The sequence below is a fragment of the Microchirus variegatus genome (assembly GCF_963457635.1).
Source record: "Microchirus variegatus genome assembly, chromosome: 11".
In the NCBI taxonomy this organism is placed as follows: domain Eukaryota; kingdom Metazoa; phylum Chordata; class Actinopteri; order Pleuronectiformes; family Soleidae; genus Microchirus; species Microchirus variegatus.
The window spans coordinates 28,551,996-28,577,686 of NC_139812.1; the positions used below are offsets into that span (position 1 = coordinate 28,551,996).

General features: G+C 42.9%; 2 protein-coding genes across 3 annotated transcripts in view; one reads left to right on the top strand and one right to left on the bottom strand.

The window, feature by feature from the left end:
* Window positions 1-21,512, top strand: part of bmpr1aa (bone morphogenetic protein receptor, type IAa) — a 33,993-nt gene extending 12,481 nt beyond the window's left edge. For both annotated transcript variants that reach the window (XM_083897312.1, XM_083897313.1), the window contains 11 exons: window positions 5,212-5,536; window positions 12,403-12,568; window positions 13,124-13,226; window positions 13,343-13,442; window positions 13,547-13,634; window positions 13,861-13,996; window positions 14,094-14,286; window positions 15,914-16,211; window positions 16,318-16,493; window positions 17,652-17,782; window positions 19,128-21,512. In XM_083897312.1, the coding sequence (XP_083753438.1) occupies window positions 5,467-5,536; window positions 12,403-12,568; window positions 13,124-13,226; window positions 13,343-13,442; window positions 13,547-13,634; window positions 13,861-13,996; window positions 14,094-14,286; window positions 15,914-16,211; window positions 16,318-16,493; window positions 17,652-17,782; window positions 19,128-19,253 (1,587 nt within the window). In that variant the 5' untranslated portion in view covers window positions 5,212-5,466 and the 3' untranslated portion in view covers window positions 19,254-21,512. The remainder of the gene's footprint in view (window positions 1-5,211; window positions 5,537-12,402; window positions 12,569-13,123; window positions 13,227-13,342; window positions 13,443-13,546; window positions 13,635-13,860; window positions 13,997-14,093; window positions 14,287-15,913; window positions 16,212-16,317; window positions 16,494-17,651; window positions 17,783-19,127) is intronic.
* Window positions 21,513-22,276: 764 nt separating this feature from the next.
* Window positions 22,277-24,332, bottom strand: rps27a (ribosomal protein S27a). Its single transcript, XM_083897667.1, has 6 exons — window positions 24,287-24,332; window positions 24,112-24,176; window positions 23,651-23,705; window positions 22,770-22,855; window positions 22,547-22,678; window positions 22,277-22,465 (listed from the first exon to the last, which is right to left on the bottom strand). The coding sequence occupies exons 2-6, from the start codon at window positions 24,157-24,159 to the stop codon at window positions 22,316-22,318; spliced, it is 471 nt and encodes a 156-aa protein (XP_083753793.1). The 5' UTR covers window positions 24,160-24,176; window positions 24,287-24,332; the 3' UTR covers window positions 22,277-22,315.
* Window positions 24,333-25,691: the final 1,359 nt, after the last annotated feature.

Genomic DNA, 25,691 nt, shown 5'->3' on the forward strand with positions numbered 1-25,691 from the left:
TACAGCAGGTCAGTGAACGCATCATCATCATCATCATCATCATCATCATCATCATCATCAGCTCTAAACTCTGTTTATTATAAACCGTATTATGAACCAGTGCAAATAAAGCATGGTAATACAGATTATAAACAGTAGATTATATTTTACTAAGTTTACTATTTACAGTGTATTTTACAGTATATTTATAGTGTAAATGTCACCCAGACTTACAGAAACATTGATTATATGTATGTATGTATATGTGTGTGTATATATATATACTGTATATATGTATATACATGTGTGTGTATATATGTGTATATACATGTGTGTGTATATATATATGTGTGTGTATATATATGTGTGTATATATATATGTGTATATACATGTGTGTGTGTATATATGTGTATATACATGTGTATATATGTGTGTATACATATACATGTGTATATATATACGTATATGTGTATACGTATATATACATATGTATGTGTATATACATACATATATATGTGTGTATATATATATGTATATATACATATAAACATATGTATATATACATATAAACATATATGTTTATATGTATATACGTGTATGTGTATAATAATAATAATGCATTTTATTTGGAGGCACCTTACAACAACAAAATAATAACACATATATACAGTATATATACACACACATATATGTATATATCTATGCGTCAGGGTTACTTAGTATCCTGTACCTGGTCTTCAGAGGGAGTCGTCCTGTGATTTATGATCATAATGCTGTTTTTGTTTTATGGTCTTGAGTGTATTTGCTTTTTTTTACGACTCCGCCTCGAGACAAAGGCGACGCTGTGTGTGCGGGTGATGTATGGAGCCGTTACCATGGCGATGGGAGTGATTTAAAAACACCTCAGGGCTCTGAAACTGTGTCGCGCTGCTTTTACGATACTTTTTTTTCTTTTACGACGCTGCGAGCAGACGCCTCGTCTGTTTGAGCGCCGTCAATCACGGCTCGTTCTCCTCAGTCAATCAAACTCAGGAGCCAATCAGCATCCAGGTCTGTCACGAACAACTGTTTTAGTTAACTGATGAAGAAGAGATTAAGATGAAGATGGAGTTAAACCAGGTAGATGATGGAGGGAGGGAGAGGTTTTTTTTTTTTTCTTATGCTAATCCGTCACTGGGGACGAGGAGCAGAGTCCAGCAAACAATGGCAGTGGAGCCAGGAAGTCTGGCCCGGAGTCTCCCTGAGAGGCTGCTGCTGCTGCTAATGCTGCTCATGCTGCTCATGCTGCCTGAGAGGACGCCCCCTGGAGGGACACGGGGGCGGGGCCAAGAGATGGGAAGAAAGACGAGGGAGAGAAAGTCACGCTGCGTTTCATTTAAGTCGGAACTCGGAGCGACGTCAGCTCAGTCCATGAATACAGACGTATACAATTCAGTCCAACTTTATGTGTAAAGCTCTTTAAAAACAACCAGAGTGCTGTACACAATAATAAATAAAAGATCTATAAAACAAAAAGAATTAGCTAAAAACTAGTGCTGTCAAACGTTAACGCGTCAATGGCGTTTAACGGAGTCGGCTTTAACGCACGACGCGTTTCTGTAAAGTAACGCTAACCTTTAAAAACAGAGGCACACATACGCTGTACACGGGTACGCTGGTTATTTGTTAGCGCTGCTCTTTTCCTTAATAATAAACAGACCGCTCCAGTTCCACTGTAGGCGCGCTAACGGTGCTAAAAGGAGCTAATGCTGCTAACGGAGCTAGCTGGTAAACGGTGCCTGGACTCCGGTGTCGCGGCACGTAAACATTGCGACACGCACGTCTTTTCCCGGTTAGCCGTCACGGAAACGTTATATGGAAAGAATATCTGGAGTAAAGACGCGACAGTTTATCGCTCGTTAAATTCTGTTTTTTAGCTTCTTAAATGATCCGTTTTCTTTGCTCTGAGTAAGAAATAAATAGTTAAATCTGAATAATTGTGGTTTGTGGACAAGTTTTGGAAAACACTGATGGACATTTTCTGGAGCGAAAAACTCATCCATCTCGTTCTGACTGTTGTTGGGGAGTAAAACGTTGACGTGGTCGTTGAGCTAGTTGAGCTAGTTGCTGGACACCGACTCGTCCTCGTCTCCGCTCACACATTAATATTCTCCACCATCACTGATCTCAGTCTCTCTCCCTCGTTTCTGCATGTGTGTGTGGAGCTCAGGGTCTGTGAGGGTTATTTCATCTGCAGCAGGAAGAGGAGACGCATTAAGACTCCATTATTGATGTTTGAGCCGTGATGCTGCAGTCAGTCAGTCTGTCCAGAGAGGATGAGGAGGAGGAGGAGGAGGAGGAGGAGGAGGAGGAGGAGGAGGAGGAGGAGGAGGAGGAGGAGGAGTATTTGGGATGGATCGTTAAAAGCTGCACCTTCTCAACCGCACAACATTGACTGTAATATCATCACTTTATTAGAGTCAGATTAGTGACAAGAATTAAAGATCGTTATCTTTGAGCATGTGAATTTGATGAAACTTAAAAAAAGACTCAATATTAGCACTGTGTGTTTTACTCGCGCAATTACTTTAAATTCTACGCACAGCTGTGCATCAGACACGAGCAGTCGAGCACAGCTGAGACTGATGCACTGATGTTCACACTGCACCTTTAATACTTGAATACTTCAGCAAAACCAAATCACTTCCAACCTAACCTACTAACAAACCAACCAACCTACTTACCAACCAACCAATCCTACTAACCAACCAACCAGACTTACTAACCAACCAATCCTACTAACCAAACCAACCAGCCAGATCAACCAACAAACCAAACCTTAAAACCAACTAACTAACCACCAACTTCTTTTCAAAACAAACTAACTGACCAGCCAAACAAATTAACCTTTCAAGCCAACTTGATGTGGTTGATTATGTTGTTGTTATTGTTAATCTATCTAATTAAGTTAGTTTATTTAGTTCTGGTAACTCACAGTTAATAATAGTTAAAGAATATCTTTGTTAAACCAGTAACTTAAACCTTCTGTTACTGTGACGACGTCACTCCACCGTTTGTGGTATCTGGAAAATTAAAAAACTATGGACTGGTGATCTGTCCAGGGTTTGACCCCGCCTCTCATCTGACCCCGCCTCTCATCTGACCCCGCCTCTCGTCTGACCCCGCCTCTCATCTGACCCCGCCTCTCATCTGACCCCGCCTCTCGCCCCAAGGTCAGCTGATTTGATCCTCACAAAAACAAACAGCTCTGTGATGATGAGGATGATGATGATCAATTGATGGTGTCAGTCCTTTTCTCTGAATCCACCACTGCTTTGGTTTCAATCCCAACAATTTTCCCAGAATCCCCTGGGAGGTGTGACCTCAAATTCCTTCCCCTCCTTGGGGCAGGAGAGGAGGCGGAGACTGTCCCGCTACGGCTCAGCGGTTCTCGATAAGGACCGTTTATTCTGTACAGGTGAACAAAAACCTCCTTTCATTCCCGTCACGTCCGGCGGCGGCAGCCACGCTACGCTAACCGCCGTTAGCTGAGGACGAGACGAGGGACGGTGGACACCAGAGAGGACAAGGGTTCGAGTCCCACAGTCGTCTCACGCCCTCCCAACTTTAAATGTAGCCTCTTTGGTGCTAGGAATAAGCTAAGGAAGAAAGTTCCTGCTGTTTTTGAGAGCAGCGCTGAGGCTTTTTAATACTCAGAGTCAGAGACGGAGTCTGATGTGAGGATGTTTACGTGGGACTCTGCCTCCGTAGGTGGCGCTGTTTCTCCCAGTAAGATGCAGACATCACACACTCATGGTCCAGGCTCTTTGTGAAGGAGGTGAAAGTAGACTTTGAATCTGGGTTAAACTCAGTCTCTGTTACGTCTGCAGACACAAGAAGAAGAAGAAGGAGTTTGTTGTTTGGCTGAGGAGCAGAAACTCAGAGTCAGACCAGTCTGAACATGACTCCTGTGAGGAGGGGGAGGAGGAGGAGGAGGAGGAGGAGGAGGAGGGGGAGGAGGGGGAGGAGGAGGAGGAGGAGGAGGAGGAGGAGGAGGAGGAGGAAGTGAAGTTACCTGACACCTTCAACTCAATCTGACTCTTTTTATTATTTAAAAATAATGATTCTTTTGTTGTTTTATTTTTTTTCTCTGTGAGATTTGAAGTGTGTGTGGGGGTGTGTGTGCTTCCTGTCTAACAACAGACGGCTCTTCCTCAGCCTGCCTCGTCTTGCCCTCCCTCCCTCTGAATGTGTTTTGAGTGTGTGTGTGTGTGTGTGTGTGTTATCTCTCCTGTTGTTGTTGTTGTTGTTGTCATCATCGGCGTCTAAACGGAGCAAAGAGCCAGAAAAAATAAACACAGTTTATTAAGTTTTGTTGTGGCAGAGAAGTGAAGGTGAGGATTGTGAACGACACTGTGTGTGTGTGTGTGTGTGTGTGTGTGTGTGTGTGTGTGTGTGTGTGTGTGTGTGTGTGTGTGTGTGTGTGTGTGTGTGTGTGTGTGTGTGTGTGTGTGTGTGTGTGTGTGTGTGTGTGTGTGTGTGTGTGTGTGTGTGTGTGTGTGTGTGTGTGTGTGTGTGTGTGTGTGTGTGTGTGTAATCCAGCATGTATGTCCTACACTGATTGATCATTTGTGATTGGCAGCTTATGATCTATGAGCACAGTCTCTTGGTAAATTAGTGTGGAAATAACCCTTTTTATCACATTATTATAAAAATTTTTTTTAACATATTTGTCACTTTATTTTATAAAACTTTTTAGTTTACTTCATAAAAACAAACTTTGATCTTTGACGTTCGTCCACGTTAGAACCCTCTGTTCTAAAGCTGGTGAAAGTCACGAGATGCATTCAAGAAACCTCGTTCATTTCAATACTCGCTGCTGCCACCTTGTGGTCGTAGATGTACTACACATGAGGTCGTTATTCTTCTCCCCATTTATTCCCTTTTTTTCCCCCTTGAAATGTTAGTTTTTATCAACGCAGTCATTGGTTTAATAAAATGATATGTATATATACATATAATTGTATATGTATATATACATATACAATTATATGTATATATACATATAATTGTATATGTATATATACATATACAATTATATGTATATATACATATAATTGTATATGTATATTTGTTTATTCTATTCTGAATATTCACAGAGAGAATTATGGGAAACTGGTTTCTTCACAGGTGTAAATCGTTTTTCTCATCCTAACTTAGTCTGAATCTATTTTTGTCTTTTTTTCTTTCAGGGTTTTGGACCCAGAGAGCCAGTGAGACAGAGGAGGACCAGAACCAGAACCAGAACCAGGACCAGATATTGTGATATCACCGTCCACAACCTCCTCCTGCACCTCCTCACCTCCTCCTCAGCTCCTGCTGTGGACCACAGACTCAGGACATCTTCTCTCAGTCCAGATCCTCTGTGAAGCCTCCTGATCACTCTTCACGTCCTTGACTCCAGATCCAGATCCAGATCCGGTCTCAGTCCAGTCTCCTGCTGCAGGATGGCAGGTCTCTCATTGTGTTTGGTCGTGATCATGTTCACCACTCTGCTGCTGAGCTTCAGAACTGATGGTAGGACATTTGTGTGTGTGTGTGTGTGTGTGTGTGTGTGTGTGTATCTGTGTGTGTCTGTGTGTGTCTGTGTGTGTCTGTGTGTGTCACTGAGGACGACTTTATCATGTCCAACAATATATTTTATCCTTCTTCTTCCTTCTTCTCCTGTCTTCTTCTTCCTTCTTGTCCTCCTCTAAATGAGTTAAATTAAAGGTCACATAGAGTGGTCCTGTTGCACATATATGTGAGTTATGGAGGTCTACTTACATATATTAAGTTGTTTTTATGGTCAAAATCCTCCTAGTTGATGTAAACGAGCCGATTGAAATCTGTCCTTTTCGAAGCGCTTGTCAGTCGCGCTATTTTTAGCCATAAATCTCGCCCGAGAAAACAGAGTGTGTTGTGATTGGCCAGCCAGGGTAGAGCCTTCCCACCTGTGTTGTGATTGGCCAGGTATCTGGAAGTGACGTAATCTATCACGTCAGCTCTCAGAAGCGCAGCTCCCCCCTCTGGAGCGGCGGATGCACTGCTCCTCATTATCAAAACATTGTTTTAACAGTGTTTAAAAATAGCTTCTTCACGACTCCCCGCCGCAGTCCCTTTATGACTTTAAACCGGAGTCAGACCCAGAGTCAGAAGACACTGTTGCTCGTGAAACACCTCCACAACGGACGTTATTCTTCTTCTGCGGTTCAATGTACGCAACCGGATGTGCCCGGACTACCGCCTGGAGCAGGACGATCGGTTGTTCAGGAGAACCGCTGCTTACGTAACGTTTACGGGATTTTCAGTGATCTCATTGAGCCCCGAGATTACAATAAAACACAACTTTCTCAGCAGTGACTGAACTGTTTGTTTCGAACCGTCAGGGCTTCATAAACAAGGTAATGACGCAGATACACACCAAAAAAAACAGCGATAATAGGAACTTCCGGTCTAGTTCCGCTTTAAAGTAAACGCTGCATGTGAAACATAAACCACTTGAATCGCGCCGACAGAATTTTGATTCAGGTGCAAACCTGAACCCTGAATCTTATCTTATCTTCAGAATAATATAAGTCAGACTTCATTAATCCCTGAGTGGGAAACTGTGTCGTCCAGCAGCTCACAGATAAAGACATGAGAAAATAAAAGCATAAAAATGAATTACATCCAGTCTGACAGTTCAGATCCTCCTGCATGACTCAGCAGTTTTTGTCCTTTGGTTTTGGCTGCAGAGTTAATCATTGACTCATCACACACACACACACACACACACACACACACACACACACACACACACACATACACACACATACACACACACACACACACACACACACACACACACAGATCTGTATCTGCAGCCTTTTGTCTGATTAATTAGCTGATAATGGAGAGATTGTGGAAATGAACCTTTAACTGGAGGCAAAACAAACGTGTGTGTGCGTGTGTGTGTGTGTGTGCGTGTGTGTGCCCGTGTGTGTGTGTGTGTGTGTGTCACCACAGCGACTTCTGTAACTTCATAACTAAGTTTTGTCTTTTTATTCTCACAGAAAACAACTTAAACACTTTTTTTATCTTTTACGTCACGTCTCCAAACATCGTGTTTGAAATTTAAAAACACAGATGATCAAGAAAATAATCTGCAGATTAGATTAAATTACCCTTGAAACTTGAATAAGCAATAAAGATGTAACCGGAATATTTATAAATATAAAAAATACAATACATACTTTTGATTGATTATGAAAATCTACTTACAGTCTGTTTTATACATTTAAAAAAAAAAAATACATATGGTATATAATATAATATTTATAAATATAACGGATTAAATAGACAAAAACTTTTCCACTGAAAATCTTCAAATGTTCTTTTTTGAAAGAGATGAGATTTGGTGATAAAAACCATGTAATAATAATAATAATAATCCTAATCTCCTCCACCCTCAGCTTCTCTTTCACTCTTTCTCCGCGGCAGGAAACTGTTGAAGTGATTGTTGCCGCTCTCACTTCCTGTCTGCACATGAACCACTTCCTGTATGACAGTGTATGAGCGGTCGGCGGGCGCTAAACGCTCCAAACAGCCATTGTTCTGCGGAAATGTGGGTCAGTCCCTGAGGACCAGTACACACACACACACACACACACACACACACACACACACACACACACACACACACACACTGTGCTGCTCTTCCAAAAAACCTGATATTTGGCTGTTTTTAATCGTTATTTGACTATATGACTCATATTTGTTCTTAAAACACACTAAACTTTTATATATTATTATTTTTCATGTATTTAATATTTACTTTCTACGACGTAAACGTCTCAGAGGAAACTGATTAACTCGCTGATATTTTACATTTCTTTATAAATGTCGCATTTATTTGCCCTTAAAAACATTTGCTGACGTCACTAAAATCTATTGTTTTTAATCCAGTTTTCAGTGTTTGTCTCTAAAACACCGCGGAAAAATCCTGAACTTGTTTTTCTAATAATAGAGAAAAAAGACATTGTAATGTTATAAAAGCATGTTTTTTAATTAGTAAAGTTTATTTTAAAGAGAGATAAAATCTGTCCATGTTTGACATTATTTAATTATTATCACCGTGACAAATGATTTTAATTAATCAGCTGATTGTGTGTGTGTGTGTGTGTCTGTCTGTCTGTCTGTCTGTCTGTCTGTCTGTCTGTCTGTCTGTCTGTCTGTCTGTCTGTGTGTGATGACGGAGTGAAACCTGTTAGTGAAGTTAAAGTCACTTCACTCTGTGTTTACACAGCGTGTGTTTGTTTAAGCGTGCGTGCTGCTCCAGACGGGTGGGGCTTAACACCTCGAGGCGGCTCAGAGGAAAATGTTGACTTTCCGACACACACACACACACACACACACACACACACACACACACACACACTTCTGTACTTTCACCTTAGCTGCAGGGACATGGTGGGTGGTAAAACGAGCGCTCCCCTCCCCTCCGGTCCACTTTTAGCAGCAGCTCGACCACATTCCTCTCACGCAGCAGAGGAATGAAACAAAATGAACGTTCACTCTGCTGCTGCTCAAACTGCTGCTGCTGAAACTGCTGCTGTTTCTGCTAAAACTGCTGCTGTTTCTGCTAAAACTGCTGCTGTTTCTGCTAAAACTGCTGCTGTTTCTGCTAAAACTGCTGCTGCTGTTTCTGCTAAAACTGCTGCTGCTGCTTCTCCACGACACATATCATTTAAATAAACTTCTCGTGACGTTAAGACTCGACTTCACTGACACAAAACTAATGTTCTTCACGTGAGAAAAACTACTTTTTTAAAGCGACATTTCTTGCATTTCCAAACCAGATGTGGTCAAAGTGGTCGCCGCTCACACTGCTGCCGTCTGTAAGTCACATGACATCGTTTGACGTCTGTCAATCAAACCGTTGGACAGATTTTATCTTTGAATAACGTAGAATGTTGAAAACAATTGCTTCATTAAATACATTTAAAGTTAAAGTGTTTAATTAATTTAGAAATGCACAGCCAGGGAAAAAAATCGTGAAAAAATTCACATTAATCTGGGAAAAATAGAACAAATTGTAAAAGAAAATAAATTAAAAAAATCATGAAAACATTACACGTTAATTCACTGCTCACTGTGGTCTGTTGGACATTTATGTCAAATAACCCTTTTTTACTCTGTTCTACATCAAAATTGCTTAAAAACCTCCCCTGTGGGTCACTGGCGCCCCCCAGTGGGCGTGTGTGGGCCTGCGTGCTGTAGCAGTGAGTCCTGAGTTTGGTTTTTTTCATCGTCTTGATTAGTCAGCGTGTTCGCAGACGATGAGTCATGGTCGACTCAGCCGGCCGTCGTAAACGCTCGTGCCGAGCCACGCTTCGTCTCCTGACCACAGAGACCGTCCACTCCGGTCCAGGTCCCTGGTCCTGGTCCTGGTCCTGGTCCTGGTCCTGGTCCTGGTCCTGGTCCTGGTCCCGGTGCCACGTTCAGACGAGACGTTCTGACGCCGGCTCTGGACGAACATCAGTCGCAGCGCGTCGTTCATGCAGCAGAGAAAGCGGCGTCCTGTCACTTTAAGAGCGTCTGATTACCCAGCATGCTCTCTGCCAGACCTCAGTCTCCACTCTGACTGCTGGCACAATTAAGGCCACATGTGGATGGAACACACAGAGACAGCAGCCATTACCACTCCTCCTCCTCCTCCTCCTCCTCCTCCTCCTCCTCCTCCTCCTCCTCCTGTCAGTCACAGAGCCACAGCCAATCACAGTTGCCCTGAGCGGAGGGGGTGGGCGGGGCCACGGGAAAGTCTCTGTGAGGTTTCTCAGACAGCGATGATGTCATCGCAGCTGCTTCACCACTGAAAACCTCAGACTGGATGTTTAAAATGAGTTTTTACATCATTTATGAGTCGGATTAAGATTATTTGGATTGAAACATCATTGTTGTCCAAATGGATAGTTTATGTGTTTGTGTTTGTTTGGGAAAATCTGAAGTTTGTAAACCACTCACTCTCCCACACCAAAGCCCCTAGAGAAAATCAGTGATTTTAGCTCACAGGGACACAGGAGCTGCTGGTCTACTGCTGCCTCGTGTGGTCACTTTGTGTCACTGAGGTTAATCTGAGGGAAGTTTTTCAAAAGCCGAATTGACAAAATAAGACGTTTGAAGTTAGTGATGGAGGCAGAAGTGGATCAACAACTCCTGTGAACTCCTGTGTCTCTGTGATGTTAAAATCACTGATTTACGCTATGGACTTTGGTGTGGGAGAGTGAGTGGTTTATAAACTTTAGTTTACACAAGGAAAAGTCTGTCTAACAGTGAAATAAAGACGTGAACATGTTCTTAAGATGTCGTAGACTTAAACTGACGAGGATTTTATGAAGCAAGTCTTTTGTTATTTGGCTAAAATCTGTTTTTATTCACTCAAAATAACCAAAACCAAACCTCATAGAGAAAATCAGGGATTTTAGCATCACAGAGACACAGTCGCTGCTGGTCCTCTGCTGCCTCGTGTGGTCACTTTGTGTCACTGAAATAAATATAAATGAACATGTTCAGAAGCCGAATTCACTCCTGTGAACTCCTGTGTGCTGTAAAATCACTGATTTACTCTATGGGCTTTGGTGTGGGAGAGTGAGTGGTTTTTATATGGATATAAAATGATGGACACAGTTCACAGTCGTTCTGCTGAGAATCAGAGGAGGAGGCGGGGCATAGACAGACTGACTGTTGCCATGGTGACCAGGTAGCTCCAAAGTACAAAGTGTGTGTGTGTGTGTGAGTCAAGTCCAGACAGGAGTGTTTTCACTCTGAGCTGAAGGAGTTACAGTAGAAGTGAAGAGGGAGAAACCAGGGATTAAAGGAGTCGTCGAGATAAAGAGTCTGATAAGAGAGGGATTATCAGAGCTGCAGGATTAGACGTGGATTAGAAAAACGTCTCAACTCTTTATCTTCGTCTCATAAAAAGATAAATGAAATATTTTCTCCTCCCTTTTTTCTCACCCTCTAAAATAAAATGGAGACGATGTGAAAACCTCACGTCAGGATTAACTGTCGTATATGAAGAGATTATTAATCCATCACTACGTTCATTAAACTGGTTTTCACTGGATATTTATGCAGTTTATTAGATTTTATCACAACTAAAAAAAATAACATGCATTTCTTATTTTCTTTAATGAATAAAAGTCCAACCTTTTGAGAAAAATACGTCGAAATAATAATGTTTATGATGATAATTCACATCATTTCAAAATAAAAGTGTTTGTTTTGACATGGAAAAATGAATAGTTCACAATATAAATGTAATTATGATGCAGCATTTTTTAAATTAATTAATAATCATTAATATTGATTTTCAGAGATTTCAGACCTCTGCTTTAATAAATTACCACAAATTAAAACTTTTACCCTATATTGATTTTCATGAATTTGTGGATTATGACTTTTTCCAAATATTAGTACACGTGAGCAGTACTTTGTCTGCTTATTTGTAGACAAATACTCTGATGTAATCCCTCATGTTATGGCCCTGATGTGATACCTCAGTTCTGTGAGCTCTGCTGCCCCCTGTAGGTCCAAAGGAAAGCATGGTTTACACTCATTTTCAGCCTTTTTTACTGTGATTGTTCGTCTCTTTGCCGATGATTCTCTGATTCTCAGTCGTATTTAATTTCTGTTTGACTTTTTCCAAATATGTGACTAACACACAATTAATCTGAGGTTTAATCCACGACTTTAATCCCTTAATCCATTTATATATATATATATTTATATATATATATAATTATAATGGTGTGAAATATTAGAGTTGTTATTGTTGTAACTTGTGGGAAAAGAGAAGGAGGCTCAGTCACAGTTGTTGCTGCCTGGACATTTAAAAATAGCCTGTCGTCCTTATATGGACACACACACACACACATTCTTGTACTTGCTGTATAGTGAGGACCAGCATTTCCACTTTATAAATCAACACAATCACAAATATCTACTTTGTGAATGACACTATAAAGAACTACTGGGTGCAGTACCATAAAATGTCTGCAGGTGGAGCCCCAGAGCAAAACGTGTGTGAAACACCAGGGCTGGAAAACGGGTTTTTGTACCAACTTGAGGAACTCGACATGTTTACAACCTAAGGAAGTGATTACAATGAAAACAAAGTGAGGACCGGCCAAAATGTCCTCACTTCGTAAAAATGACCTCACTTTGTTGGTTAAAAACCCTCACTGGTCCTCGGTATGCCACAAGTACAAGAACACACACACACACACACACACACACACTGATAGAGGAGGAATGTTTCACCTCTGCGATAAACCTGCTCTCGGTCACATGACCTCAGCGTTTGAACGACTAAAACCTGATGTCACATAAATCTAAACGTGTGTGTGTGTGTGTGTGTCCAGCTGCAGGTCAGAACCCAGACCACGTCCTCCAGGGGACAGGGGTCAATCCTGAGGCTCGAGGACGACCCGGGGACGACTCCACCATCGCTCCAGAGGACGCCGCGAGATTCCTCAGCTGCTACTGCTCTGGACACTGTCCTGAGGACGCCATCAACAACACCTGCCAGTGAGTGGAGACGCTGACGCTGTAGAGACGCTGTAGAGATGCTGTAGAGACGCTTTAGAGGCGCTTTAGAGGCGCTGTAGAGACGCTGTATAGACGCTTTAGAGACGCTGTAGAGACCCTGTAGAGACGTTGACGCTGTAGACCCTGTGGAGACGCTGTAGAGACGCTGTGGAGACACTGTAGAGACGCTGTAGAGACCCTGTAGAGACGCTTTGGAGACGCTGACGCTGTGGAGACCCTGTAGAGACGCTGTGGAGACGCTGTAGAGATGCTGACGCTGTGGAGACGCTGTAGAGACGCTGACGCTGTGGAGACCCTGTAGAGACCCTGTGGAGACACTGTAGAGACGCTGTAGAGACCCTGTAGAGACGCTTTGCAGACGCTGACGCTGTGGAGACCCTGTAGAGACGCTGTGGAGACGCTGACGCTGTGGAGACGATGTAGAGACGCTGTAGAGACGCTGACGCTGTAGAGACGCTGTAGAGACGCTGTAGAGACGCTGTAGAGGAGACGAAGGCTGGATATAAAAAGTCTTTGTTGTGTTTGTCTCGTCAGAACCAACGGTCAGTGTTTCGCCATCATCGAGGAGGACGAGCACGGCGAGGCCATCCTCACCTCGGGCTGCATGAAGTACGAAGGCTCGCACTTCCAGTGCAAGGTAGCGTATGAACGCGTGTTTATACACGGATCAGTGTGAACGTTTGTGACGGGGAGGCCATCACCGTCACAACTGAATCGTTTAGCCTGTATTTATTTATTGTTTGTATTTGACAGGATTCGCCCAAGGCTCAGACCAGGAGGACGATCGAGTGCTGCAGCACCGACTTCTGTAACAGAGACCTGCAGCCCACGCTGCCCCCGCAGGCTCCCTCCGGTAAAACACAGCGATCAGTGATTCAGGTTGTTGTTGTTGTTGTTTAAATGAAGGAGGTGGACGCGCGTTAACGCTGTGTTTGTGTCTCTGCTGGACGTTTTCAGAGGGAAGTCCTCACTGGCTGGCGTTCCTCATCTCCATGACGGTCTGCTGCTGCACACTCATCTGTGTCACTGTCGTCTGTTACTACAGGTGACACAACAACAGCTTTACAACGACAACATCTTTACAACAACAACATCTTTACAACAACGTCTTTACATCAGCACCTTTACAACAACTTTACAACAACAACACCCTTACATTAATGCTGTTTAAAAAAAGAGAGGATTTAGAAGTGAAAATGTTTTAATTTGTGTGTGTTTGTATGTGTGTCTGTCTGTGTGTGTGTGTGTGTGTGTGTGTGTGTGTGTGTCAGGTATAAGTGGCAGACTGAGCGTCAACGTTATCACAAAGACCAGGAACAGGAAGTCTTCATCCATAATGAAGAGTCTCTCAAAGACCTGATCCACCAATCACAGAGCTCGGGCAGCGGCTCTGGGCTCCCCCTGCTGGTAGGAACACAGCACTGCATTGTGGCGTCCCTCACATGAGGAGAATAATGATTGAAATAAACCGTGTAAACGACGACCCGTCTCCCGACCCGCTCAGGTGCAGAGAACCATCGCCAAGCAGATCCAGATGGTTCGTCAGATCGGAAAAGGTCGCTACGGCGAGGTGTGGCTGGGCCGCTGGAGAGGAGAGAAGGTGGCCGTCAAAGTCTTCTTCACCAGAGAGGAGGCCAGCTGGTTCAGAGAGACGGAGATCTACCAGACCGTCCTCATGAGACACGAGAACATCCTCGGTAAACTTTAAATCACAAACCTCAGCTCTGACCTGTGAGTGTCAGGGAGAGACGGCGCCACCCGGAGCCTGAAGTCTGCAGGACTGCAGGGCCGATCAATAAACCCCTCCATCCATTTTTAATCTGCTCTAAACTCAGAGGGGAGTGTTTGGCCGAAGAGTCGCCGTGACGACACGCTAAAGAGTCGCTATGCTGACGCGCTATAGTTGCCATGACGACGTGCTAAAGAGTCGCTGTGACAACGCGCTAAAGAGTCGCCGTGACGATGCGCTAAAGAGTCGACGTGCCGACAAGCTAAAGAGTCGCTACGATGACAAGCTAAAGAGTCGCTACGATGACATGCTAAAGAGTCGCTACGATGACATGCTAAAGAGTAGCTACGATGACACGCTAAAGAGTTGATATGATGACGCGCTAACAAGCCGCTGTAACGACACGCTAAAGAGTCCCCATGACGACATGCTAAAGAGTCACTATGACGAAATGCTAAAGAGTCGTTATGATGACATGACGACGCGCTAAAGAGTCGCTATGATGACACGCTAAAGAGTCGCTATGACGACACGCTAAAGAGTCGCTATGATGACATGACGACGCGCTAAAGAGTCGCTATGACGACACGCTAAAGAGTCGCTGTGATGACATGACGACGCGCTAAAGAGTCGCTATGACGACACGCTAAAGAGTCGCTATGATGACATGACGATGCGCTTAAGAGTCACTATGATGACGTGCTAAAGAGTCGCCATGATGACACGCCAAAGAGTCACAATGACGACACGCTAAAGAGTCGCTATGACATGATGACGCGCTAAGGAGTCACTATAACGACGCGCTAAAGAGTCACTATGATGACGTGCTAAAGAGTCGCCATGATGCCACGCTAAAGAGTCGCTATGACGACGTGCTAAAGAGTCACTATGACGGCGAGTCACTATGAGAGTCGCTATGATGACATGACGACGCGCTAAAGAGTCGATATGAAGACATGACGACGCGATATTCACTATGACGACGCGCTAAAGAGTCGCCATGACGACGTGCTAAAGAGTCGCCATGACGACGTGCTAAAGAGTCGCCATGACGACATGCTAAAGAGTCGCCATGACGACAGGCTAAAGAGTCGCCATGACGACAGGCTAAAGAGTCGTACACATATTCACTCATCGTTGTGGTTTAGAGCTAAACCAGTCTGTCCTACACAAATCTGCTGACTCGCGTTAGCTTAGCTGTTAGCGACAGCGAGTTCAACCTCACGTGTCGCAGTCTGAAGTCGGCCATTTTGAGTCGTAAATTTGTTAAAACTAAGAAGTCTGTTTTGTTTTTTTAGACTTTTATTCAAGCAGAGTTTATTTGCAGCCGGTGGAGTCGCCCCCTGTTGGCTAATATGTTTTATGTCCACAGTTTTTTATAGACTAAGCTGTAACTAACAAAGACTAAACTTGTCCAAGTCCTGAAAACACTGGATCTCAGTCACTTCAGCTCAGATAAAGATAAAGAAAACAGTCATGAGCTTCTGGTTTGATTGTCGGTCACTGAACAGCGCCCTCTGCTGTAACAAGACAAAGTAAATTATCTGTCATGTGACCTGTCAATCATCCCCCCTCCTCCTCCTCCTCCTCCTCAGGCTTCATCGCGGCCGACATTAAAGGCACAGGCGCCTTCACGCAGCTCTTCCTCATCACCGACCACCACGAGAACGGCTCGCTGTACGACTTCCTGAAGCTGACCACGCTGGACACGCAGACGCTGCTGCGGCTGGCGTACTCCACCGCCTGTGGCCTCTGTCACCTGCACACGGAGATCTACGGCACGCAGGGGAAGCCGGCCATCGCTCACCGAGACCTGAAGAGCAAGAACATCCTGATCAAGAAGAACGGAGCGTGCTGCATCGCTGACCTCGGCCTCGCCGTCAAGTTCAACAGGTACAAAAGAAACAAAACACACAACACAATAAATCTGACATTAGTCTGGACTTGACTGTGAGTGTGAGTGTGACTGACACTGCCGTGTTGCCGTCTGTCGCCATAGCGACACCAACGAGGTGGACGTCCCCCTGAGCACCAGAGTGGGCACCAGGCGATACATGGCTCCTGAGGTCCTGGACGAGAGTCTGAACAAGAACCACTTCCAGGCTTACATCATGGCCGACATGTACAGCTACGGTCTGGTCATCTGGGAGATGGCAAGACGCTGTGTGACCGGAGGTACACACACACACACACACACACACACACACACACACACACACACACAAACATACACATGTACACACTCATGTACACACACACACACATACACATGTACACACACACACACATACACATGTATACACATACACACTCATGCACATACACACACACACACTCATGCACAAACATACACACACACACACACTCATGCACATACACGCACACTCATTTACACACTCATGCACACAAACATACACATGTACACACTCATGTACACACACACACACATACACATGTACACACACACACACATACACATGTACACACATACACACTCATGCACACACACACACACACACACACACACACACACAAACATACACATGTACACACTCATGTACACACACACACATACACATGTACACACATACACACTCATGCACATACACACACACACACTCATGCACAAACATACACACACACACACACTCATGCACATACACACACACACACTCATGCACATACACGCACACTCATTTACACACTCATGCACATACATACACACTCATGCACACACACTCTTGCACACACTCATGCACACACACTCATGCACATACACACACATACATACACATGCACGCTCATGCATACACATGCACGCACATACACACACATACACTCATTTACACACTCATGCACAGACACACCCATACATACACACACGCACATATATACACACACACCAATGCATACACACACTCACACACACACGAACGCACACACATACTCATACACACACACTCGCACACATACACACTCGCACACACATACACGCAGGCATGCACGCACACACACACAGTTAGTTTTGACCAACACAACAGTTTATCTTTAAATGTGTAACACAGTGGCTCCACCTGCTGGTGAAAACATGCCACTGTTTTTTTCCCCTCGTCTAATTAAAAAAGGGCTTCATGAATATTCAACTATTATTTTAAACAACAATTCTTCAGTTTTCAATAAATAAAACCAGTTTCTGTCATTTTTCAGCTTCTTAAATGTGAATGTTTTCATAAAAACAAAGACACTCGTGTCAGTTTGTCAGAGACGTTAGAGGAGATTGTTCTTCAGTGAACATAAACAGTCATTGATCACAGGTGTAACTGTGTTGTTCAGGTATGGTGGAGGATTATCAGCTGCCTTATTATGAGATGGTTCCTTCTGACCCGTCATATGAAGACATGCTGGAGGTGGTTTGTGTCAAAGGACTGAGACCTTCAGTGTCTAACCGCTGGAACAGTGACGAGGTTTGTGTTTTTATTATTATTATTATATAAATAACACTATTATCACTGAGCAGGTTTAACACTTTGAGGTTTGTAAACCACTCACTCTCCCACACCAAAGTCCCTAGAGAAAACCAGTGATTTTAGCTCACAGGGACACAGGACCTGCAGGTCTACTGCTGCCTCGTGTGGTCACTTTGTGTCACTGAGTTAAGTCTAAACTAAATATTTTAAAAGCTGAATTCACTAAAATCAGACATTGTAAGTTAGTGATGGAGGCAGCAGTGGATCAACAACTCCTTTGGTGTGGGAGAGTGAGTGATTTTGGTGTGAGAGAGTGAGTGACTTTGGTGTGGGAGAGTGAGTGACTTTGGTGTGGGAGAGTGAGTGACTTTGGTGTGAGAGAGTGAGTGACTTTGGTGTGGGAGAGTGAGTGACTTTGGTGTGGGAGAGTGAGTGACTTTGGTGTGAGAGAGTGAGTGACTTTGGTGTGAGAGAGTGAGTGACTGGTGTGAGAGAGTGAGTGACTTTGGTGTGGGAGAGTGAGTGACTTTGGTGTGGGAGAGTGAGTGACTTTGGTGTGGGAGAGTGAGTGACTTTGGTGTGGGAGAGTGAGTGACTGGTGTGAGAGAGTGAGTGACTGGTGTGGGAGAGTGAGTGACTTTGGTGTGGGAGAGTGAGTGACTTTGGTGTGGGAGAGTGAGTGACTTTGGTGTGAGAGAGTGAGTGACTGGTGTGAGAGAGTGAGTGACTTTGGTGTGAGAGAGTGAGTGACTGGTGTGGGAGAGTGAGTGACTTTGGTGTGGGAGAGTGAGTGACTTTGGTGTGGGAGAGTGAGTGACTTTGGTGTGAGAGAGTGAGTGACTTTGGTGTGGGAGAGTGAGTGACTGGTGTGAGAGAGTGAGTGACTTTGGTGTGGGAGAGTGAGTGACTTTGGTGTGGGAGAGTGAGTGACTTTGGTGTGGGAGAGTGAGTGACTTTGGTGTGAGAGAGTGAGTGACTTTGGTGTGGGAGAGTGAGTGACTGGTGTGAGAGAGTGAGTGACTTTGGTGTGGGAGAGTGAGTGACTTTGGTGTGGGAGAGTGAGTGACTTTGGTGTGGGAGAGTGAGTGACTTTGGTGTGAGAGAGTGAGTGACTTTGGTGTGGGAGAGTGAGTGACTGGTGTGAGAGAGTGAGTGACTTTGGTGTGAGAGAGTGAGTAGCTTTGGTGTGAGAGAGTGAGTGGTTTACAAACTTCAGTTTAACGCTGAGATAAAGACATCTGTGACGTTTGTTATTGACCTGTGTGTGTGTGTCTGTGTGTGTGTGTGTGTGTGTGTGTGTGTGTGTGTGTGTGTGTGTGTGCGTGTGTGTGTGTGTCCACAGTGTCTTCGTGCCATGCTGAAGCTGATGTCAGAGTGTTGGGCTCATAACCCCGCCTCCCGTCTCACCATCCTCAGAGTCAAGAAGACGCTCGCCAAGATGGTGGAGTCACAGGACATCAAGATCTGACCTTCATCATCATCATCATCATCTTCATCTTCATCAGCTGCTGGATCCCCCCCCCCCCACTCACTCACCTGGACCAGGACCTGGTCCCGCCTCCTCAGACACGCCCCCTTCCTCAGGAGGAGGAGACATTGGGAGATCAAAGGACCCGTCCTCAGGGCTGAACTAAGCTCCTCCCCTTCCTCTTCCTCCTCCTCGGCTTCCTCTTCCTGTTCAGCCGCGTTTGACGCTTTCCGTGAAAGCCAAACAGACGATGATGGCGAATGATTTCGGCGAGGGGGGCGGGGCTTCGAGCTTGTTGTGATTGATGTTTTTTTTTAACTCCTCCTCTTCCTGTTATTTCACCAGCGTCTCCTCGTCCTCCTGCCATGTTTGAAACTTTATCTCCAGTAGATTTAATTATCAGAGGAAAAATAAGGTACAAATATTATTATTGTTATTATTGTTGTTGTTGTTATTAAAGTTATTATTATAACGTGTAAATCCAGCAGGGGATTAGGATTAAAAACCACCACACTGCTGCCGTGGTGACGACGGGAGATGAGGGGGGCGTGGCCACGGAGACGTCTGCCGTCCGTCTGTGTTTGTCTGTCCGTGTTTGTCGTAAATAAAAGTCGTCCAGCTGACGAAGAAAACGCGAATCTCTGCGGTCGCGTTAAACGTCCGACAGAAGATACGTCAAAGGAGTCGGAAGAAAAACGTCACAAACGTCGCTATTTTTAATGCTAATAGCACTTTTGTCGTATTTGTTTGGTGGTAAATGAGTCGTACGTTGTTGTTTTTTTTATTCGTGAATGAAAACGCGTTCTCGATGTTGGCGTCCTTTCTTTCTTTTTTTCTTACTTCTCAGCCTGAACGCAGTGAACAGTTCCGACTTCCGACATTAACGGAACGCACCGATCCGTTAAAATCTTGCGATTTCTTTCCGTTTGAAAGAGGAATTGAAACGTAACCACGGTAACGATGTACCTGCGCCGCGAACTTCTGCTGCGTCCACGACGTTTGTTTCACGATGTTTTTGAGAAACAAAATCAGCTGCGATCGGCGTCGTTTCCCAAAAAAATTATAACGATTATAAAGAAGTTGAATCTTCACGTTTGACGTTTTGTCGGGATTTTTTAAGTTTTCTCGCGTTTTCACTGAAAATGCGACAGTTTTGGGAGGAAAAACATTGTCACTGTTTATCAGCTGCTACGCTAAAGGTGCAATGCGTAATAATCCACCGCCGCCGACATTCGTCGCAGTCGAGCTCGTTTCATCCCGAATTTTCGCACAATCATCACCCGACGCTGTTAGCATTAAAGTTTGTAGATATCGTTGCTTTTTATACGTTTTCTAAGCTCGATGTCATCAGATAACCGGGATTAGTTAATAAAAAAAAAAGTAACGGTGCTAACGTTAGCGCTGAGAGCTACTACGTTTTTGTTCACACGGACGTGACGGGAATGTCGGGTTAATTTTTCATCGCAGAAATCGCAGACAAATATTAGCGCCGGTCGTATTTTTTCTCTCCGTTCTTTCAGAAGAATATCGACACCTACAGGTCAGACTGTGAACTTCTTTCATCTGTGTGTCGTACGTCGTTACTTCCTGTGTTTATTGTCGGGTTAAGTTATTATTATTACACACAAACATTTTTAAACAAGCGTCAGTGTTAAAAAGATCGCAACAATCGTCGCAGATTTTTTGTTTTTCTTTCACTTCGATGCTAATGCGTTCATTTTTGACGGAAATAGTTTACGTTTGGGAGAATTTAGCAAATTTGTCTGAAAAGAAAGTCAAAAACCTTCCCTTTGCGATGTTTTAAGGGCAGAATGTTGCGTGTTGCACCTTTAAGTGACTTCTGTCGCGTTAGCCGAGGTTTAACTCAAAAAATGTCTGCGTTTATTATTTTTTTTTTATCTTTTTAATCCCGCAGCATCGTCACAGCGAGCTGTAAAAATCAGGACTGTTCCTTTAAATGTTTGCAAGTTTTTCTCCTTAGCGCGGACGACGTGCATGTGTTAGCTCGCTGTGTGAGAGAGAAGCTAACGTTCGGACCGTAGCCGTTTAAAAAAATAAACAAACGGTAAAGTTTAATGTGTTTTTTTTTTCTCTGTTATTAAAAAACAAACGAGAAAAGTCGCAGAATTAGAATAATCTGAAACGTTAATCTGTCATGTTTTTGTTGTTTTTTTGTACAGTTTGAGTTTTAACCGCGACAAAAAGACAAAAGTGTGTAACAATATTGAGTTTGTCCAATGTAACGATTTTTCAGTAAAAAATAGCCTTATTTTAGTAAACAAACATCGCTGCGTCCGATCTCTTTCTTCTTCTTTGTTCATGTTCAGAACTTTAAAAACTCTCAAAAAAACACAGATTAAAAGTTTGGGATTTTTAGAGAAACTACTTTTGATAGTAAAATATAAAAAAATCTGAGGTTTCTCAATTGAGTCCCTCAATTGTTTCGACCCTTAAATTGAGAAATCGGTCTCTAATCTCTTAATCTGGATTAACAGAAATGTGAATTCAGATTTTCATGTTTGTGGATTATCATTTTTTCAAAAATGAACCCAAAGTTTGGATAAAAATTGGTCAGATTGGGATTAAAAACAGAGATTACAGACCTGCCGACCATGAAAAAACATGGAGTAGGAATTTACCAGGGATTTATTGTCAGTTCTTATTGTCAGAGTTTTTTCTTTGTAATCACATCAGATTACAGATCATTAATCCCTCACAGGCCGACTCATCACTTATATCAGATATTAAGAAACTCTCAGGAACTCTTAATTCTTATTTCACCTTTGATTGAATCCCTCACAGTTGTCCAGTCTGGTGGAAACGTGATCTAATTTACATAAAAAACACAATTATCTGTAACATTCATTAATGTTCATAAATGGTAAAGGTAAATGATTTATTTTCGAATTGTTTTAATGTTTAAACATGTTTTTAGTAAATTTTGAAAACAGTCGAACGTCAGTTTGTGATTCACGACAAAGTTTTAACGTAAACGCAGAAACAAACGGAAACAGAGTCGTAAGTTTATGTTAAATGATTTCCGTCTTTATTGTGGACGTTGTTTATTTGTCCTCGGGTTTGTTGAAGCAGTAAGTCAGGCAGCACTTTCCGCAGTAATGACGGTCAAAGTGACTCGCCATGAAGACGCCGGCGCCGCACTCGTCAGCCGGACACTCGCGCCGCAGACGGTGGATTTTACCGTTCTCGTCCACCTGGAAAACAAAAACAAAGATTTTACACGACTGCGACAAACGGAGGAAACAGAGTTTAAATGTTTGTTGTTTTTTATTTACCTTGTAATACTTGAGCACAGCGAGTTTGACCTTCTTCCTCTTGTGCTTGTTCTTCTTGGGCGTGGTGTACGACTTCTTCTTCCTCTTTTTGGCTCCGCCCCTCAGCCTCAGCACCAGGTGCAGAGTTGACTCCTGAAACAGACCATAAAGTTTCGTACACGTTCAAAGTAGTTGACGTTTCAATCAACGACGCGGTTTTTAACGTGGCGTGCGCTTCCCTCACCTTCTGGATGTTGTAGTCGGACAGCGTGCGTCCGTCTTCCAGCTGCTTTCCAGCGAAGATCAGCCTCTGCTGGTCAGGAGGAATTCCTGCACCACAAAAATATAGATCAGTATAATAAACTACAGCATCGGATTAGCTCTGATGCTAGAACTAAGTTTTAGTTAAAACAATTACTACTAAATTAATCGACAACTATTTAACTAGTTTTTTTTTATGATTAAAACAAGATTTCTGATTGTTTTAACTTCTTAAAATGTGAATATTTTCTTTGCTCCACATAAAGAAATCATTAAAAGTTAATCTTCCGAGAACATCATAATTTCTAGGTTTGACTAACACTGATCAACGATTTTTAACATTTTCTGACCAAACGATTCATCGAGAAAATAATCGACAGATTAATCAATAACGTAAATAATCGTTAGTTGCAAATCTAGTTAAATTAAAACAATATCAGGTGTAAATGAGAGTTTATTCAAAACTTTGATTTACAAGCTTTTCTAGGAACTTCTCTACAAATTTAGAGATTTATTAAAAATAGTTAAAAATGTGTCAATAACCCAAACTCCTTATAAAAAAATATATGCTGTGCTAAACCTTTAAATTAGCACGGAATAGTCTAAATCAACTAAGAAACGATTATCAAATTACGATAATCTGCTTCTGATCATTAATATTTCAATTTATGTTAAAAAAATAAGTTAATTAGCAATAATTTATAACATCACTTTCCAGTAAAAATCACACGTAAACACAGATCTTTAAATATCAGTGTGACTACACCAACATGACCTAATCTGATTATGGATTAACTGGATTATATTTTCATATATATATATATTTTTTAGTCCACTATAAAAACACAGAACTGTTAAACTCACCTTCCTTGTCCTGGATTTTAGCTTTGACATTCTCGATCGTGTCTGAGGGTTCGACCTGCGGACAAACGGACACACGGACAGGTGAGACCGGGACTCGAACCCCCGCTCAGTGACACGTCACAGAGCGGACACTTAATTCACGAGATTACAACATTAAAACATGTGGAATTTAATCCGATAAACGTGTTAAATACGCGTCAGTGTGGTCATTAGCAGCACACACACACACATACACGTGTTTATGCTAGCTTCAGCCGCTAACTTAGCCACTTAGCTTCCGTTAACATGTAACGACAGAACAGATCGGCTACTGAGAACAACTTTACACATTTAATCCACTTCAAAGAGTTGCTATGTGACATTTAGTCGTAAAAACGTGGTGTTTTTTGGTCGTAATTTGACCGTAAAGTGAGTTTTATTGCCGCGGCCGCTGCGCCTCCATCACAGCCCGGTTCACCCACCTCGAGGGTTATGGTCTTCCCCGTGAGGGTTTTGACGAAAATCTGCATCCTGGCGTTTAATCCACCTGCACGAGGAGACACGGGAGAGTTTACGTTAGAGAAATAATCTGACACTCGGCGTGAAAAGTGGTGATTTTAGTGAGATTATCGTGTTTGAAGCGGAGCTCGGTCTTACCACCGGTTCACTCCTAATGGCGGATCATGAGAAGAGGGCTTTCCTTGCGAGCCACGGGGTTTTCTGCCCGCCTTAGCACGGACTAGGTAACCGTGCGGGCGCCTGATCAAAAACATCCGCACAACTTTACGGTCTTTTAAAAAAATATTATTATTAATTTTAAATGTGTTTGAATCAACGTGAAATGTATACGATGGTATTTTGTTCATTTTACGTCTTTAATGCTGAGTTTAACGTGGATATTTGTCATCTAAGGCAGACGGCGTAGTACTGTTACCCGTTTTGTATTTACGTTCGCCATTTGAATGTCAAATCTAATATTTTTTACATACTTTTAAATTAATTTGATTAATTTGATTCTATCGTTTAAAAAACGTAAACCAAAAACAAGTGTGGTTATTTTTAAGTTAAATCGCTAACTTTACAAAAGGAAAAGGCAAACTCACTCGACTCCCACTCGAGGGTCCTCAGTAACCATAGCAACGAGGCTGTTTTTAAAATGGCGGCTCCTCCCAGACGCTGACAGCAGCGCGAGCTCAAGAATCAAAATGTCAGAACAACAAAAGTCCAAAAACAACAACAACAAGAGAAGACACGGCACGCGCCACACCGGACATTTTAGTCTGTGAGCGCGAGGACACTTTTTTTCAAGTCTCTGCACGAGTTTATCGAACACGAGAAGCAGTTCCTGCGGTGTCCAGCAGAGGGCGCCGACGAGTTCCGCTACGGCATCTACCGCTCAGCGTTCAACAAGGTAAAAGAAGAAATACATAATAATAATAATCATAATAATAATAATAATAATAATAACGTGAGTTTGACTCTTTGTAAGTTATTTAACCCTTTTTTAATGATTTAATTTCTTATAATCTATAAATTTGTTAATTCATCAATGATTTGTTTGGTTCAAAAATGTCAGAAAATGTTGATCAAACTCTGGAAATGAAGATCTTTTTTTTGTCCAAACACGGTCACCGTCCGTTTGTCGCTAACATCACAGGACAAAACCACGTTAGCTGGCGGCTCGTTGTTAGCATGTTCACCTCGCGTCTTTGTTCGACAACGTTGCAACAAAAACACGTACAATAAGCTTAAAATATTGATTTAGGTTAATTAATGTTTTTAACGACACTTTTAAGTTAGCATCCAACTTCCTGGTAGTTAAAGGAAAACTTAAGAATAGAAATCTCATCATTTACAGTAAACAATTTGCGATCGCTGTAAGTTAAGTTTCCCTCAAGTTTCCCCTTAACTGCCGACCAATTAGCATGCTAACCAATGTTTGTATAAATGTTAAATGTTAACAATGTTTTCCCTCCTTTCCCTCGCGTTATATGTTTGTCTGTTCATATAAAATCTGTCGACGGTTTAAAAAAAGAAATGTTGTCACTTCCCGCGCAACTTC